Below are 13,730 nucleotides of genomic sequence, written 5' to 3' on the forward strand. Positions count from 1 at the left end.
TTTTTTTTGTTTTTTTTTTGTTAATTATATTATAATACGGGAGATTTACGGGAAAATACTAATACGGGAGGACGGCGGGAAAGAGGGGTAAAATACGGTAGTTTCCCGGCCAAAATGGGAGACTTGACAGCTATGGGCCATTGTATAGCAAAGCCCCTTTACAGCTGGAAAAGAAACAACCAACCAAACCCACATACATGCGCTTATTTTCATGGGGAAAGGGTATAACATTAGGCTTCATGATCAAAGAAAGTTTTGTATAACATCTACACTTTTGTCCATACTTGCATGTCTCCTCTCGCTTTTCTCAGTTGTCAACATGCTCTCTTCGTCTCTCGCTCTTTCTGGGGAAGTACAGTACTTGAAAACGTCATTAAATAAAGCCTCTAAACCTCTTAATTTTAGAGCAAGCTCTAGTTGCCATATCTATTTTATAATCAAGAGCTATAACCAAATTACACATCCTATTGTACAAGTATAAGTGTCACTGTACAGCGTCAGTGATGGCAGTAACCTTCTGTGATCTATAGCTGATTGGACTGAACGCTCTCCAGGAGTCTGTGTGGATTCTTGAAAAACTTATTTAATGATGTCGTGCACAATGGAGTCCGCATCACAAGGAACCTAGTGATGGACTAATACATATGATTATAAAAAACAAACAAAGCTAATCTTTTGTCCAAGCAAATCTTAGCTTCATATAGCCTGTATTGCAGGAAGAAAGAGCCTTTTAAATAATAATGCGACTTTCTAGTCTTGCAAAAGAGTCTGTTAAATGGAAAGGAATGATATGTGTAATGCATGACACAAATCAAATGGGATCAAAAATAATTCTGAAATCAATTCCCATGTTGGTCCACTGTAAAGGGAGGGACACGGCCTCGCTATTGGAGTTATTAAAGCTTTTACATTTTCGTCCTCAACACCCACTCATTTCAGTAAAAGCTGCCCAGGAAGCGATGCATTTAAGGCACTTATGTTTGTTCACTAAAGAAAAGGAACTTGGCAGTTAGCGTGAGCAGTCATAGCCACCATGGTGACACAGTTAAAGACAAAATCACCATCATAATCTAGTTAAGATACAGAATAACAGACTGAAAATGCTGTCAAATAATTTCTCAGATTACCCCTTTAAATAAAGAACTCCCCCCCAGGAGATTCATTATGGCATTCTTTACAGGGAGCTGGTAAACATGGGATCTGGTCCGATATCTAACACCTGTTCTTCAGCTTAGCTCATCTGCCCATCAGCACATAGAGCCACATGAGCCTTTGATGAGGGTTATTGAGATGGACTGAATGTGAGCCACCTGCCTGCACAATGAGGGATGAGAGCAACTCGCCAGCTCCTTCTGATCTCAATGAGTCGGTTTTATCCTAAAAGCTGCTCTTCAAGACTTCCTGTGGTTCAGTTGGTCGACCTGAAATTATGCATCCTGCAGGAAGCAGCCGGGGTTAGTTAGCAACATCTTGTCTTGGCCAGGAAAGAAGAACATCAGAATCCTCAGGGTTTTGACACAGAGATACAGATACATAAAATGACTTTCCCAGTTTAGAGCCACAGACATGTAGAATACAAGTTGGGTGTTAAAGTAACTGCTGTGGTTTTCCCTCAGGAGGGAGGAGGCTCTAACGACCATCAGTAACAGACTGCATGTGGTCTTGCCCTATTTCTGGTCTGCTGAGTGTGCTTTAATGGCTCCTCTGGATGCCAGACTTCCATTTATTATTGCTGAGTTCTTCTATTTTACAGCTCCATCATTAAGATTATTTAAGAACAGGGGAAAAAATGTTATTTCCTTTATTATGTAGAGTGGAAAGGTATTTGAAATTCCTCTGAGAATGTATTTCCCCTTGTATTCTTCTGTATTTTTGTTGTTATGTCAACAAGTATGGCTGATTTGTCTGATTTATCTTTTTGTCTGTTTGTATCTGCTTGCAGCAAATGGAGCGGTTCAAAATAGTGGAGAGAGAAACCAAGACGAAAGCGTACTCGAAAGAAGGGTTGGGTCTGGCCCAAAAGGTGGACCCGGCCCAGAAGGAGAAGGAGGAGGTCGGCACGTGGCTAACGGTGAGTGGTAGTGTCTCAGAATTAGTATCCTTAACAGTAAGAAAGTGGTGTGAGTCAGAGGGGACTCCTCTCATAAGAGAGTTTGTTGTTGGGAATGTTTTTCATTTTTGTTTTTTAAACAATCCTGGAACTGAGATTGAAGTAAAAGTGGAACCAAAACCAGAATAAAGACAGAACATTGTCTCAACTTTCACAAAAACAAGAACTGAAAACCTCATTAACCAGCAGCCACTGACATTAATACATCACAGCTGTGTCTCCACAAAGCGTAAACTTCAATTTAAACAAGGGTGATATACTGGGACAAAACAAATTATGCTGAAATTTCTTTGTGTTGTGTCAAAGTGTACATGTGGCTTTTTCTGTTTTGTTTTGTTTTCTGACATTTATAGACTGAACATTAAAGTGACACGCAAACATAAAAAATAATGGTAATGAAAATGATTAAGTTGCATTCCTGCTTATTTATTAAGATGTTTCCTTTCCTGCATTGAAATTATATATAGACATATATATGTCTATATATCCTTATTTTTCTCATAAATTTTATGTATAAAAATGTCTTTTGACCATAATTCTGACAGTTTTTTTTATCATCAGCGATATCTTAATTTAATTTTACCTACATCATCCAGAACTTCAGCTGCAACTAACTGTTGTGTTCATCATTGTAGATTATTTTAATCAATTAAACATTTGGTTTTTCAAAAAAGTCAGAAAATAAAGAAATATCTGAAAGAGACATTCTGATATCTTCAAACTGCTTGTTTTGTCCAGCGGCAGATCTCAAAGATTTTAATGACTAATAAAATATAAATAGTTGACTTAACCAATTGTTTAGGAGTGTCATGACACTGTGACTGTGATATTAACTTTTTCTTCCTCTCTTTCCTCCAGAATACGATAGACACATTGAACATGCAGGTGGACCAGTTCGAGAGCGAAGTGGAGTCTCTTTCAGTCCAGACGAGAAAAAAGAAAGGAGACAAGGAGGTTAGTCTGTTATTCCAGAGTAAATTAAACATTTAAAATGTTAAAAATGAGGAAAATTTTCCGGCATTTCTGCTTTTTGCTTTAACGAAAACGCACTGAACCGTGACACCACTATGTCAAATCAAACCAAACTATAAATGTGCCGGTACACCCCGACAATGCACATAAAATAAATGACAATAATGCATCACAAAAAAAGGAAACTAAATATAGAAACCAAAAAGGTGTAGGCTGAAGCTTAAGCTTATTATACTGACCCTTTTTACTTTGCATATCCTTCTGAGTAACTTATTCACAACTCAGTCTGTTTTGTCAAGAGTGGCCACTATCAGCTCCAGCAGCCGCCTGGTGGAGATCAGCTCTCTGCCGAGTGTATTTTTTTTCTGGTTATTTTTCTTCCTTGCTGGTTATTTTTCTCAGTATAAAGCTGACACTGATCAGTCGGTCAGTCAGCCCTCAGCCTCTCTCTTCTCTAGTAGGGAGGTCACACAGTGTGTCCTACAGTTATCTTCTCTCTCTGCCCTGATGAGGATAACCTTGCTGACCACTTCTTCTTTCACTCCCTCTCTTTCTGACTCACTTTACCTCTAACGTCCTCTCCAGGGGCCTTATTTATAGAAAAACCTCTTTGACTTTATCCTTGACGAAAGGCCAATCATTTCAAAGAACACGAGCACGAGCAGGTCTGTGTACACCGTTCATACCTCACACATGCAGTGTCAGGAAAGTGACTCTTCTGTTGTCATAGAAAATATTTGCAGCCTGTTTCCTGGCATCAAGATCACTCCCTCTGTAATTTGCTTATGTCTAAAATTTGTGGAAAGCACCAATTTATAAATGACACCCAGAGGGGTTTATTTTTGTCTGTTGCTTTTGCAGTAAGCTCAGCTGGCCAAAAGCGTAGGACCGTGTTTCTCAGTGGAGATCTTGAAGTGCTGATATGAGTTTTCTGGTCTCAGGTTTCACACACAGGCCTCAAAATGACCAACCGAAAAGATTGTGAAATTTCTCTTCGGCGCATATTTCATCACATCACCTGCTGTGCTGACTAGGTTTTATTGTTTTGAAATTGTTATGGTTTTAGGGCGTACTCCTGCAGCACTCTTTTGCTGCGACTGTCGGTAAAAAAGACTAAACTGGTCACAGATCCAGGTAGAAGCGTCACTCAGTCTGGATCTGGACTGCATTTAGTGGTGCCCGTCATACAAGATATTCAGACCTAAACCAGTGGAAGTGGAAGTCAGTAAGAAAAAGATCCAATAGATACGACTGAGCATATTCCCTGAAAAGTTTATAATAATAATTAGGCCAGTAAAATAGTGGGGAGAGTTACATTTTATATGAGTTTCAAACTGTTTTGCACATCAACATATTTTATAAATGAGGAGTTTATTTTCTGCATTTCAGAGTTACTGGACTCCTGCTGCCCTGAGAGATGGTGTTTCTGATGTGTTTACTCATAAACATCATTAGTTGGTCGAACACAGTTATAGTCAGTAGATGAACAGATCATTGGCTCAGTGTGGATATAAAAAAAAAGCTTGTTACTACAATCAAAAGTCCAAACTCAGTTAGTAATAAATGTTTATTAGAAGCTTCTTCTGGTTGTGGCTGACAGTCACATGTGTTAAAAAAGATCCTAATAAAACCAATAAATGCCATTTTAGCCTGCAAGAGACATTTATTCAGTTGCATACTTTCCTTACTTCTTAGTACTGTATTTTTGACCCGTTGTGACATTAAGAGATCAAATTTAGCCTTTTCGAGCCTGAGTGCACTCAGCAGCACAGAGAGGTCCTCATGTTCCTGACATGTGCTGCTGCAGCATTAATATGTATTGTGATGAAACACATTAATATGTTCCACACTGCTGCCTCCACTAATGCAGTCCAGCAGCAGCCGAACAACATACATCGGAAGTGGTCATGCCCATGTGCTTTTATAATCACATCAGTTCAGCCAGTGACCCACAGAGCTACACGTGTTTCAGTTGTTAATGTTAATATCCAAAAGAAACATCCTGATACTTTTAGTTTTGTCACACATATGGCGCTGAAACATCAACATAAAAAAAATCTATATAATTTGAAGTGCTTGAGTGCTCCAGAACATGCATGAATTAACTGTGGAGGAAAAGCAGAATTAAATATTGAAATCAGAAGTGGTGCTGCGGCTGTGTTATACGATGCATAAAGCCATAAAGTGCACATGTAGCTGCTGTACCTCTCATGTGTTTTCTAACGTCTGTATGTATAACTTTAAAATTTTAACATGGCTTTTTCTTCATTTTGTAAACAGTTTTTCTTTTAAAATGCCTTTCCTTGCTGTTACAATTAATAATTGATTCAACTGTTTGTGTATTGCATTGGAATAAGGTCCTATATATCCCCAGCATGTTCAGCATTTTTTTATGCCTAATATTAAAGTAAAAAGTGCGACACCAATTAGCAGGTGACTTAACACTTCATTTGTAACAATAAAAAAATGCAAAATGACGTGGAATAAAAGAAGTGCAAGGGCTCTAGTAGCCTCAAGTAGCCTCTGTGTTTGTGCCTTATGAAGTTGTCAGATGGAGCAAGAAAAAAAAAACCCACAAAAAACCCTGCGTACTGTATCGCTGAAACTGCGCTTTTCCAGCTGAGCTGCGTACATCTGTCTCACTACCAAGTGTTGAACAGACTCATGAGAAAAGTCTGACACACTGGACACTAGATGATAAATCTAGGGTTGACGATGTTTCACACTACACACGTTACTTATGTGAAGTATGTCTGAAACACCGCACGTGAAAGAGACTTACTTTTTTGACAAGAAGATAACCGTAGTGCCGCTTTGACGAGGGCTCCGGTACAATGGTATCCCTTTCAAAAGATTTTTAATCCAGCCTTGAACTGCACTGTCTTTCTTGAGACATTGTAAAATATATCCATAATAATATATCCAACACTGAATGTCATCTGTGAAAATGTATCAATTTTCCACTAGCTGTCCATGATGCTTTTGTCGAACCAATCAGAGGCTGTTTCTGACTGTGTCTGTCTGCCTGTGGCTGTTGGGAGAGTCAAGGGCAAGTGGTTGAGATACACCAGTTTGTGGTTGTTCCATCCCAGAAATTGCATGATGGAGCTGCCAGTTTACTTCAACGGCAGCGGGTCTCTCTCAAGCCATTAGCCGTGTGTGTGTGTGTTCAAATTAACGTATAGACCAACATGCGTAACAAGTTAAAAATATTCTCAGCAGTTAACCGATTAATGGTTAACTGTTGACATCCCTAGTTTCTACCTCAATTTCATTTTTATCTGGGTGGAAAGGCATTCGACTCAAATATATAGACCAAAGAGAGACATTAAATTTTCCACTGAGATACAGACTGATGACCCAACTGAGCAATTAGTGTGATTACAAGACAGTTTGACTACAGCATTAATACAGGGTTCCTACGCAAGTATGGAAAAGTATGGAGATAAATTTGATCAATTTCCAGGTATTAAAAAGTATGGAAAATGAAAAATAAAGTATGGAAAAATATTTATGTTTCCAGACTATTACCACTGTTCTAAAATACTGTTTTCTAAAACAGAAAATTATGTATTTCCAAAAATAATTTAATCAATCCGGATCGTGTTTTATGCTGGGCCAAGCACAGTTTGTGTGAGAGCAATTGTCTCAGAAGACATACCGCCCCTTTTATCTGATTGACAAGTGGTACGTCCAGTCCGCTGCCCCATGACCCTCCTCCAGCCCCCCAGGTATCAAGTTTCACTCCAACACTGCACCTTCGACAAGAAGACGAGTTTCACGTGGTTCACAATGGGTAGATGCAAGTTTTTGGATGGATGGCTTGACAATACCGTATATAAATACTGGTTGGCCAAGGATTCCCAGTTCACACACAGAGCTAGATGCAAGCTTTGTGTGAAATCGTTTGACATCGCCAACATGGGGGAGAAGGCGATTCTGAGCCACATGAAAGGAAAAAACACTGACGTCTCGTTACTGCATCGCTTGCACCCAGAGTCCCAACTTTTTTGCTTCAGCCCAGACATTGAACTTACTTGAGTTTTTATTTGCATGTCATTATGGTACTTGGCTACAATCGCCTATTAAGAATAATTAAATATGATGTGAAATATGATACACGGAAAAGTATGGAATTTTGAAATTCCAAATGTGTAGGAACCCTGTTAACAGGTTGTTTTCCTGTAGCTGTTTCTGAGGAGGAACAAAAGAGGTTGCAGATGCGTTTATTACCTGAAAAATTGTTTGAAACTAACAGTGGAATTATCTTCCCACCTGTCCCCTCCCCCTGTTTTTTGTTGTTGTAAAGAAGCAGGATCGGATTGAGGAGCTGAAGAAGTTCATTGAAAAACATCGGCACCACATTCGGATGCTGGAGACCATACTGAGGATGCTGGACAATGACTCAGTGCAAGTGGACGCCATCAGGAAGATCAAGGTTCGCTCATGTCTTTATCAAACAAAGTCTTTCGGCTCTTACTAGTTGTAGTGATTTTATTTTTCTGAACATGTAAATACAGCAGTTTGTTAAGTGCCACGTTATAAGATTTATTTTTCTATGGAAAATTAAAGAGTTGTTTCTGAAAAGATCATATACAATATGTCTGTTTACTAAACCACATACACATTATGTATCTTTCTCTCTCTCTCTCTCTCTCTCTTGTTTTATGTTCTCCCTTTATAAAGGATGATGTGGAGTATTATCTAGACTCGTCACAGGATCCAGACTTTGAGGAGAATGAGTTTCTGTACGACGACCTGGACCTGGAAGACATCCGTAAGTAGAGAAGGAACTGCAGTTATTTCACTTTGCTTGTTCGCACAAGACAGAATAGAAATGTATGAAATGTATGAAGACATAAATTACCAAAACATTTGCAGGTAGAGCCAAAAAGCCAAGAAGAGTCTACAGACGATGTTATCCATACCATCCAATCAATGCAAAAATTCAAGATAAAAACACAAATCTTTGGTGATGACTAATGTAAGAAAAGAAAAGCTTAAAAAGCTTCAGTAGTCATAAAGGGAGCCTTTAGCTGTTCCTCATTTTCTGTCATGTAATAAAAATGCCAAAGTAAACTGAAGATGGGCTTTAAACTCACCAAACTAACAGTCAGTACTATAAATATAATCATATTGGTGCCATTTTTTTCCTTTTAAGAGTTGACTGTCATTGAACTCCTCTCCCTCTGTGTCTCTGCTCACCTCCAGCTCAGACACTAGTCGCCACCTCCCCGCCGGGACACTCACACCTGGAGGATGAGATTTTCCAGCACTCCAGCAGCACACCCACCTCCACCACCTCATCTTCACCCATCCCTCCCTCGCCTGCCACTTGCACTACGGTAAGTAAACAAAAACAAAACTGAACCCAAAAGTTTCACCTTAATGTCAGCGTGTAAATTGACATTGTTGCACTTGTGTTAGGATGTATTTTGTAGGGCTGTACCCAACTCAGAATTACGTCAGTGTAACAAGATTTGGCAGTTTAGCATAAGTATATAACTGTTCTTTTTTTTTTTTTTTTTTTTTCATATTAGGTTTTGAGTAGTCTCAGTTGTACATTCAGTGTGATAGCAGCATTCAGGTAATACAGCAAGCAAGCTTACTCCGCTAAAGATGGATCAGAAATGTGTTATAACATTTTTTCAACACTAGATATCAAACAAAAGCCAGAGACTGTGACGTAATAAGTTGCTGTGAGCTGTAGATTTACCACTTCTAAGCAGAAGAGACAAGATGATGGTATCTCTAAGAGTCTCCTCCTCTGTGCTGCTGCATCTTGTCCACAGCTGACTGTGCCAAAGAGCATAGTCAGAGTCAAGAGCACTCACTCCGTAGCTCAATCTGGGACCAAAATGTAACCAGAAGTACACTGCACAGCACATTGACTGGCAGTCTCAGTCAACAGAAGGGTCTCTGACTGATGATTCTAATCTCCAACTTTCAGGGGACAACCCTAGAATTTTGTGGGTTTTAACCTGTTCCACTCCACCAGGACTTGTCCTCAGCTGACATTGTTGTCTTTCAGGGGCGGAAGTAGCGGGTTCTGTGGGTACCCATTAGTCTCCCCTTTACCGACATGCCCAATTTATGCTTGTCCCATGCAGTATTGGGCAAAAACCATGCAGTTAATGGCATGCAGTACAAATGTGTTTTTTTTACCCGCTGTATTTGAACATTCCATGAAGGGTCCCTAAACCAGTGGTTCCTAACTGGTCCAGCCACAGGGTGCAGATTTCTCCACAGTCATTAGTACAAGGTCCACACAGTTAAATGTATTCAGTGTCATACTTGAGGTTGGGTATGTCGTCACAAGCTAGTTTGCTGTCTCTGTCAAGTTGCTGTCCATTAGTCATTCACTCTACAGCAGAAAACAGCACTTCAAAATAAAAGCTCTGTGCCGGATTTTCACTGCACGGAAAACACATTTTCACTTGCGGTCTATTTAGAATAGACCCAAGGCTCACTTTTAGACCACAACCCACCAGTTTTGGAATTGCATAATTTGATATGTATGGAATTGTGGCTTCACTGAGTATATTTTTTTTCCTGTGTGATGTTATTAGCCCCGATATGAGCCATTTTATGGTAGTGAGGCAATTTTTTTAAAATGGACATAACTGTATAAAATGACCTATAGTGACATCTAAGATAACCATAGCCTCGTGAAACTTTACAACCACAAAGTAGAGACCTCGAGCATCCAGAGAATGTTTAGCTTTAATAGGTGTATTGATAATAGCATGGCTTCTCTGCAGTTTTCAGAATAGAAGTGCTCACTCTCCAGTCACCAAAAACTGCAGTTCTAACAGAAATCTGAGATGTCAGAAGCTTTTGATACCAAATCGAAGCTTGATGTCTTAGCGTGGTATTTCTGAGGGATTTTTGACAATTTTTATTAATTCTCGAGTAGTAAAAAAAATGCTTATGTTTAGCAGCAACACTGTAACAAATGGTATCAACCCAAAAATTGCTGAGACAACTTTTGAGACATAATTGAGCATAAGAATGGACAGCATATATTCTGTCATAATGTTCTGAGCCCCTATATACTCTAAACTTTTAAAGTTGAATCAGCGCCAACCAAAACATACTTGACACATAACACTGACCTGCATCTCAAAGTTAATCTTCAGGTTCCCAGCTTTCAGATGATTCATACCACTTCTATGTGGCATATATTGTTGACCTGCTACCTCCCTAAAATACCCTGCCCTAAAAAGACAAAAAATAGGTCTATGGTAGGGAGGGGGAGTGGAAGAGATTAAAATTCAGTGATTGTAAAAAAAGGTTTGGAGATTTTCATCAAATTGTAATAGATTAAAAATAATAATAATTTGGACCATACTAGTTGCTCACCAGGTCAAACTATTCCACATATTTTTATCTGCTCTTTTCACTGTTCTTGAAAAGTAGAAATCCTTAAAATTAAATTAATGATAAAACAACCCACTGCTTTCCCATCAGTGACAAGCAACCTGTCAGATTATCTCTCATTGACCTTTTAAAATAGTCAGTAATAGCAGTAATGATGTAGGGCTGCGTAATATATTGATATCATGTTGATATGGTGATATGAAACTAGATATCGTCATAGATTTTGTACACACAGTATCATGAGTGTTGTCTTTCCGTGAATTTAAAGGCTCCATTACAGTAAAGTGAACTCACCAGACTGTTCTAGCGTTTCCCCACCTAGTCATTATATCCACAATACTTAGGATTATTTTTTAAAAATCTCATTGTGTAAATACTTTGTTATAGTGCCAGTAGTCAACACTGCAATGTTGTTACAATATCGATACTTGGTTAAAAATACAGTGACATTTGATTCTCTCCATATTGCCCAGCCCTATAATGATGCAATATTGGTAATATCTGAAATTTAAACGTATTGTTTTGTTCACTTCAAGTCAAGTCAGGTCAATATCTAAAATATAAACGTAAGATAATTGCCTTTGTATCTGCTATTGTAGTGCCCTGCCATCTGCTCTCATTGTTCTGCTCTACTGTCATTATATCATCTGTTATTCCGCCCACATGGGAAGTGTAGTGAGAGTAGTTATTAAAGGTGATGTGTGAATAGAAGGCGTGGTTTTGTTAAATGCTGCTGACATGAAAGGGAATGTAAAGGACAGGATCTAAGCCGCAGTGATTCCTTAGAAATGTGAAGTTCAGTTGGTATTGTTTAACTTTTAATTATCCGAGATAAGTTTATGGGAATGGTTGTTATTCCACTTTATATGCTAGGGATTTGGATCAGCACCCGTTTAGACACAAGCTATTTGGGAAAATCATGAATTTATGTGAATCTGGCTTCTTTTGGCTTCGTTCTTATGCCTCTGCACCGGCGATAGGCGTGGCCAGAGGCATTATTTTTTCGGGTTGTCTGTCTGTCCGTCCCATTCTTGTAAACCCGATATTTCAAGGACGTCTCATGGAATTTCTTCAAATTTGTTACAAATATCCACTTCAACTCAATGATAAACTGATACATTTTTGGTGGTCAAAGGTCAAGGTCACTGTGATCTTGCATCCGTCTCATTCTTGTAAACACAGTATCTCAAGAAGGCCTTGAAGGAATTTCCTCAAATTTGGCACAGACATGCATTTGGACTCAAGATAAACTGATTAGATTTTATTGGTTAAAGGTCACTGTGACCTCACAAAACATGTTTTTGGCCAGAACCCAAGAATTCCGATGTTAGTTATAACAAAATTTCATACAAATGTCTAATAGGATAAAATGATGAAGTGATGACATTTTATATCCAAAAGGTCAAATGCCAACTTCACTGTGACATCATAATGTTCTGCAAAAATGTTTTGTTTTTTTCTGGTCATTATTCGACATCATATCTCAGGAACAGAAGGGGAGACACTTGGTCAGGTGCTGAACTGGTGACACTAATCTTGGGTTCCTACCTTGAAGCTGTGCTGATTGAATAGATCCACTGTGCTGCCAGGTTGAAGATGTGAGAAATATCCAAGTTCTGGAGTTTATAGTTTAATTTCAGACACATCCATTTTTGAAGTGTTGTCTTCTGTCATGGCTACATATGAGTCTGGATGTGAACTGTAGCTGCAACCTGAGTGGTTCACAGAGGCATACAACTGTGAGGCGGTAATTCTTGTTTTTCCTGTCTTACACCCACAGTCTTGTGGTACAGCTTTTCAGCATAATGTCCATAAACTCCGTGTTTTTCTGTGGCCTCATGTTGTTCCTCATGTGTGGTTTTCAGGAGAATTCGGAAGATGACAAAAAGAGGGGACGCTCAACAGACAGTGAAGTCAGTCAGGTGAGTCTGATGACACTTATTTTACCTCTTTGCCTGTTAGATCATGTCAGCATAATGTCTTCAACCCCCAGAAACACAGAGCTCCAGTAAGTCATGTACCTAATCATGACAAGGAGTTACTGTATGTAATGAGAAGAGTCTGATAATTGTTGATTAAGTCAGTTATGAATAGTCATTTGCTGGTTCAAGCTCATAAATTGAGATTTTGGTGCCTTTTTTCAGTATTGTGATAATATATATGGAATATTTTGAGGGGTTTGGACTAATGCCGGGACCAAAAAAGCAGTTTGAAGCTGAACAGAGAAATGTGTTATGAGTATTTTAAAGTATTTTCTGGCATTTTATTTGATAGATCAATTAATAATAAAAATAATTGTCCTGATATAGTAGCCCTAATACACTAATGTACTACAGTATACTAAAATTCTCCTTACTGCTTTTAGTTATCAAGTTTAACCCTGTAGTATGCTGCAAAACGAGGCTTAAAACCATTACAACAAAATGTACTTCCCAGAAAAAATAAACATCTGGCTGCTTATAGGGTCTTTTGGTACAACCAAAGTCTGAACAAGACTTTTTTAGACAACCTAAATGATACAATAACTTTTAAAAACTATAAAACACACTGAAATAATGACAGCTATGGCTACACCTATGCTGTTAATCTGGGGTTACGCTATGGTTATGTTACCGAACCAACATTGTTGCCGTGTTAGCGACTTACCCACCTGTCACTCAGAGCAGCTACACCAGTAATTATGCATAACTGGTAGCCTTATTACCATTTAAACAGTTGAGTTATATAAAATTCACACCCCATACAGTTGTCATGAGTGAGAAAATTACCTATAGAGACAAAACCATTTTTTGTACGAGGCTAAACTGTTTATTTCTGCTGTAAAGTTGGACGGGATTGACTCGCTCTTGGAGCCAGCCTCAAGTGGCCATCAAAGGAATTGCAGCTTTTGGCACTTCAGTTCATCAAATTCATTCAAATTGATATTAATCACATTAAAATTTCTTTTTGTCAAAATGAGTCAAGTCTTCTGTATGAAAATCCACATTTCTGATGTTACAAATCTTAAAACCTACCACTAACCTAATACTGTATTTTACTTTATACATGCACTTACTGTGCAGAGGAAGGATTTTATGTAGGAATACAGTCTTTAGAGCGAGTTTAACCACATATTCACTGTTTATCTTACCTGCAATGCTAGAATAACAAAAATTTATTTTCCCAAAAATCAGTCTCAAATTTGATTAAAAATTACCTTAAAAACATCTTTTGAAGCATTAAATTTAAGTGTCTGATACCTGTAGACAGCCTGTTTATATACGTGTGT

The 13,730-nt window shown here is 38.5% G+C and overlaps 1 protein-coding gene and 1 long non-coding RNA gene across 7 annotated transcripts in view; one reads left to right on the plus strand and one right to left on the minus strand.

The window, feature by feature from the left end:
* LOC126384171 (uncharacterized) overlaps positions 1–12,146 on the minus strand; it is a 35,621-nt gene extending 23,475 nt beyond the window's left edge. The window contains exon 1 of the long non-coding RNA XR_007569237.1: positions 12,011–12,146. This is a non-coding gene — a long non-coding RNA (uncharacterized LOC126384171). The remainder of the gene's footprint in view (positions 1–12,010) is intronic.
* Positions 1–13,730, plus strand: part of LOC126384166 (CCR4-NOT transcription complex subunit 3-like) — a 43,727-nt gene that overhangs the window by 20,247 nt on the left and 9,750 nt on the right. For 4 of the 6 annotated variants that reach the window (XM_050035107.1, XM_050035110.1, XM_050035109.1 and 1 more), the window contains exons 6-11: positions 1,943–2,071; positions 2,969–3,064; positions 7,392–7,520; positions 7,769–7,859; positions 8,294–8,427; positions 12,328–12,384. In XM_050035107.1, coding sequence (XP_049891064.1) covers positions 1,943–2,071; positions 2,969–3,064; positions 7,392–7,520; positions 7,769–7,859; positions 8,294–8,427; positions 12,328–12,384 — 636 coding nt within the window. The remainder of the gene's footprint in view (positions 1–1,942; positions 2,072–2,968; positions 3,065–7,391; positions 7,521–7,768; positions 7,860–8,293; positions 8,428–12,327; positions 12,385–13,730) is intronic. The other 2 variants (XM_050035108.1, XM_050035111.1) reach the window with 1 other exon arrangement.

The sequence above is a fragment of the Epinephelus moara genome, chromosome 22 (genome assembly GCF_006386435.1).
Source record: "Epinephelus moara isolate mb chromosome 22, YSFRI_EMoa_1.0, whole genome shotgun sequence".
Taxonomy (NCBI): domain Eukaryota; kingdom Metazoa; phylum Chordata; class Actinopteri; order Perciformes; family Serranidae; genus Epinephelus; species Epinephelus moara.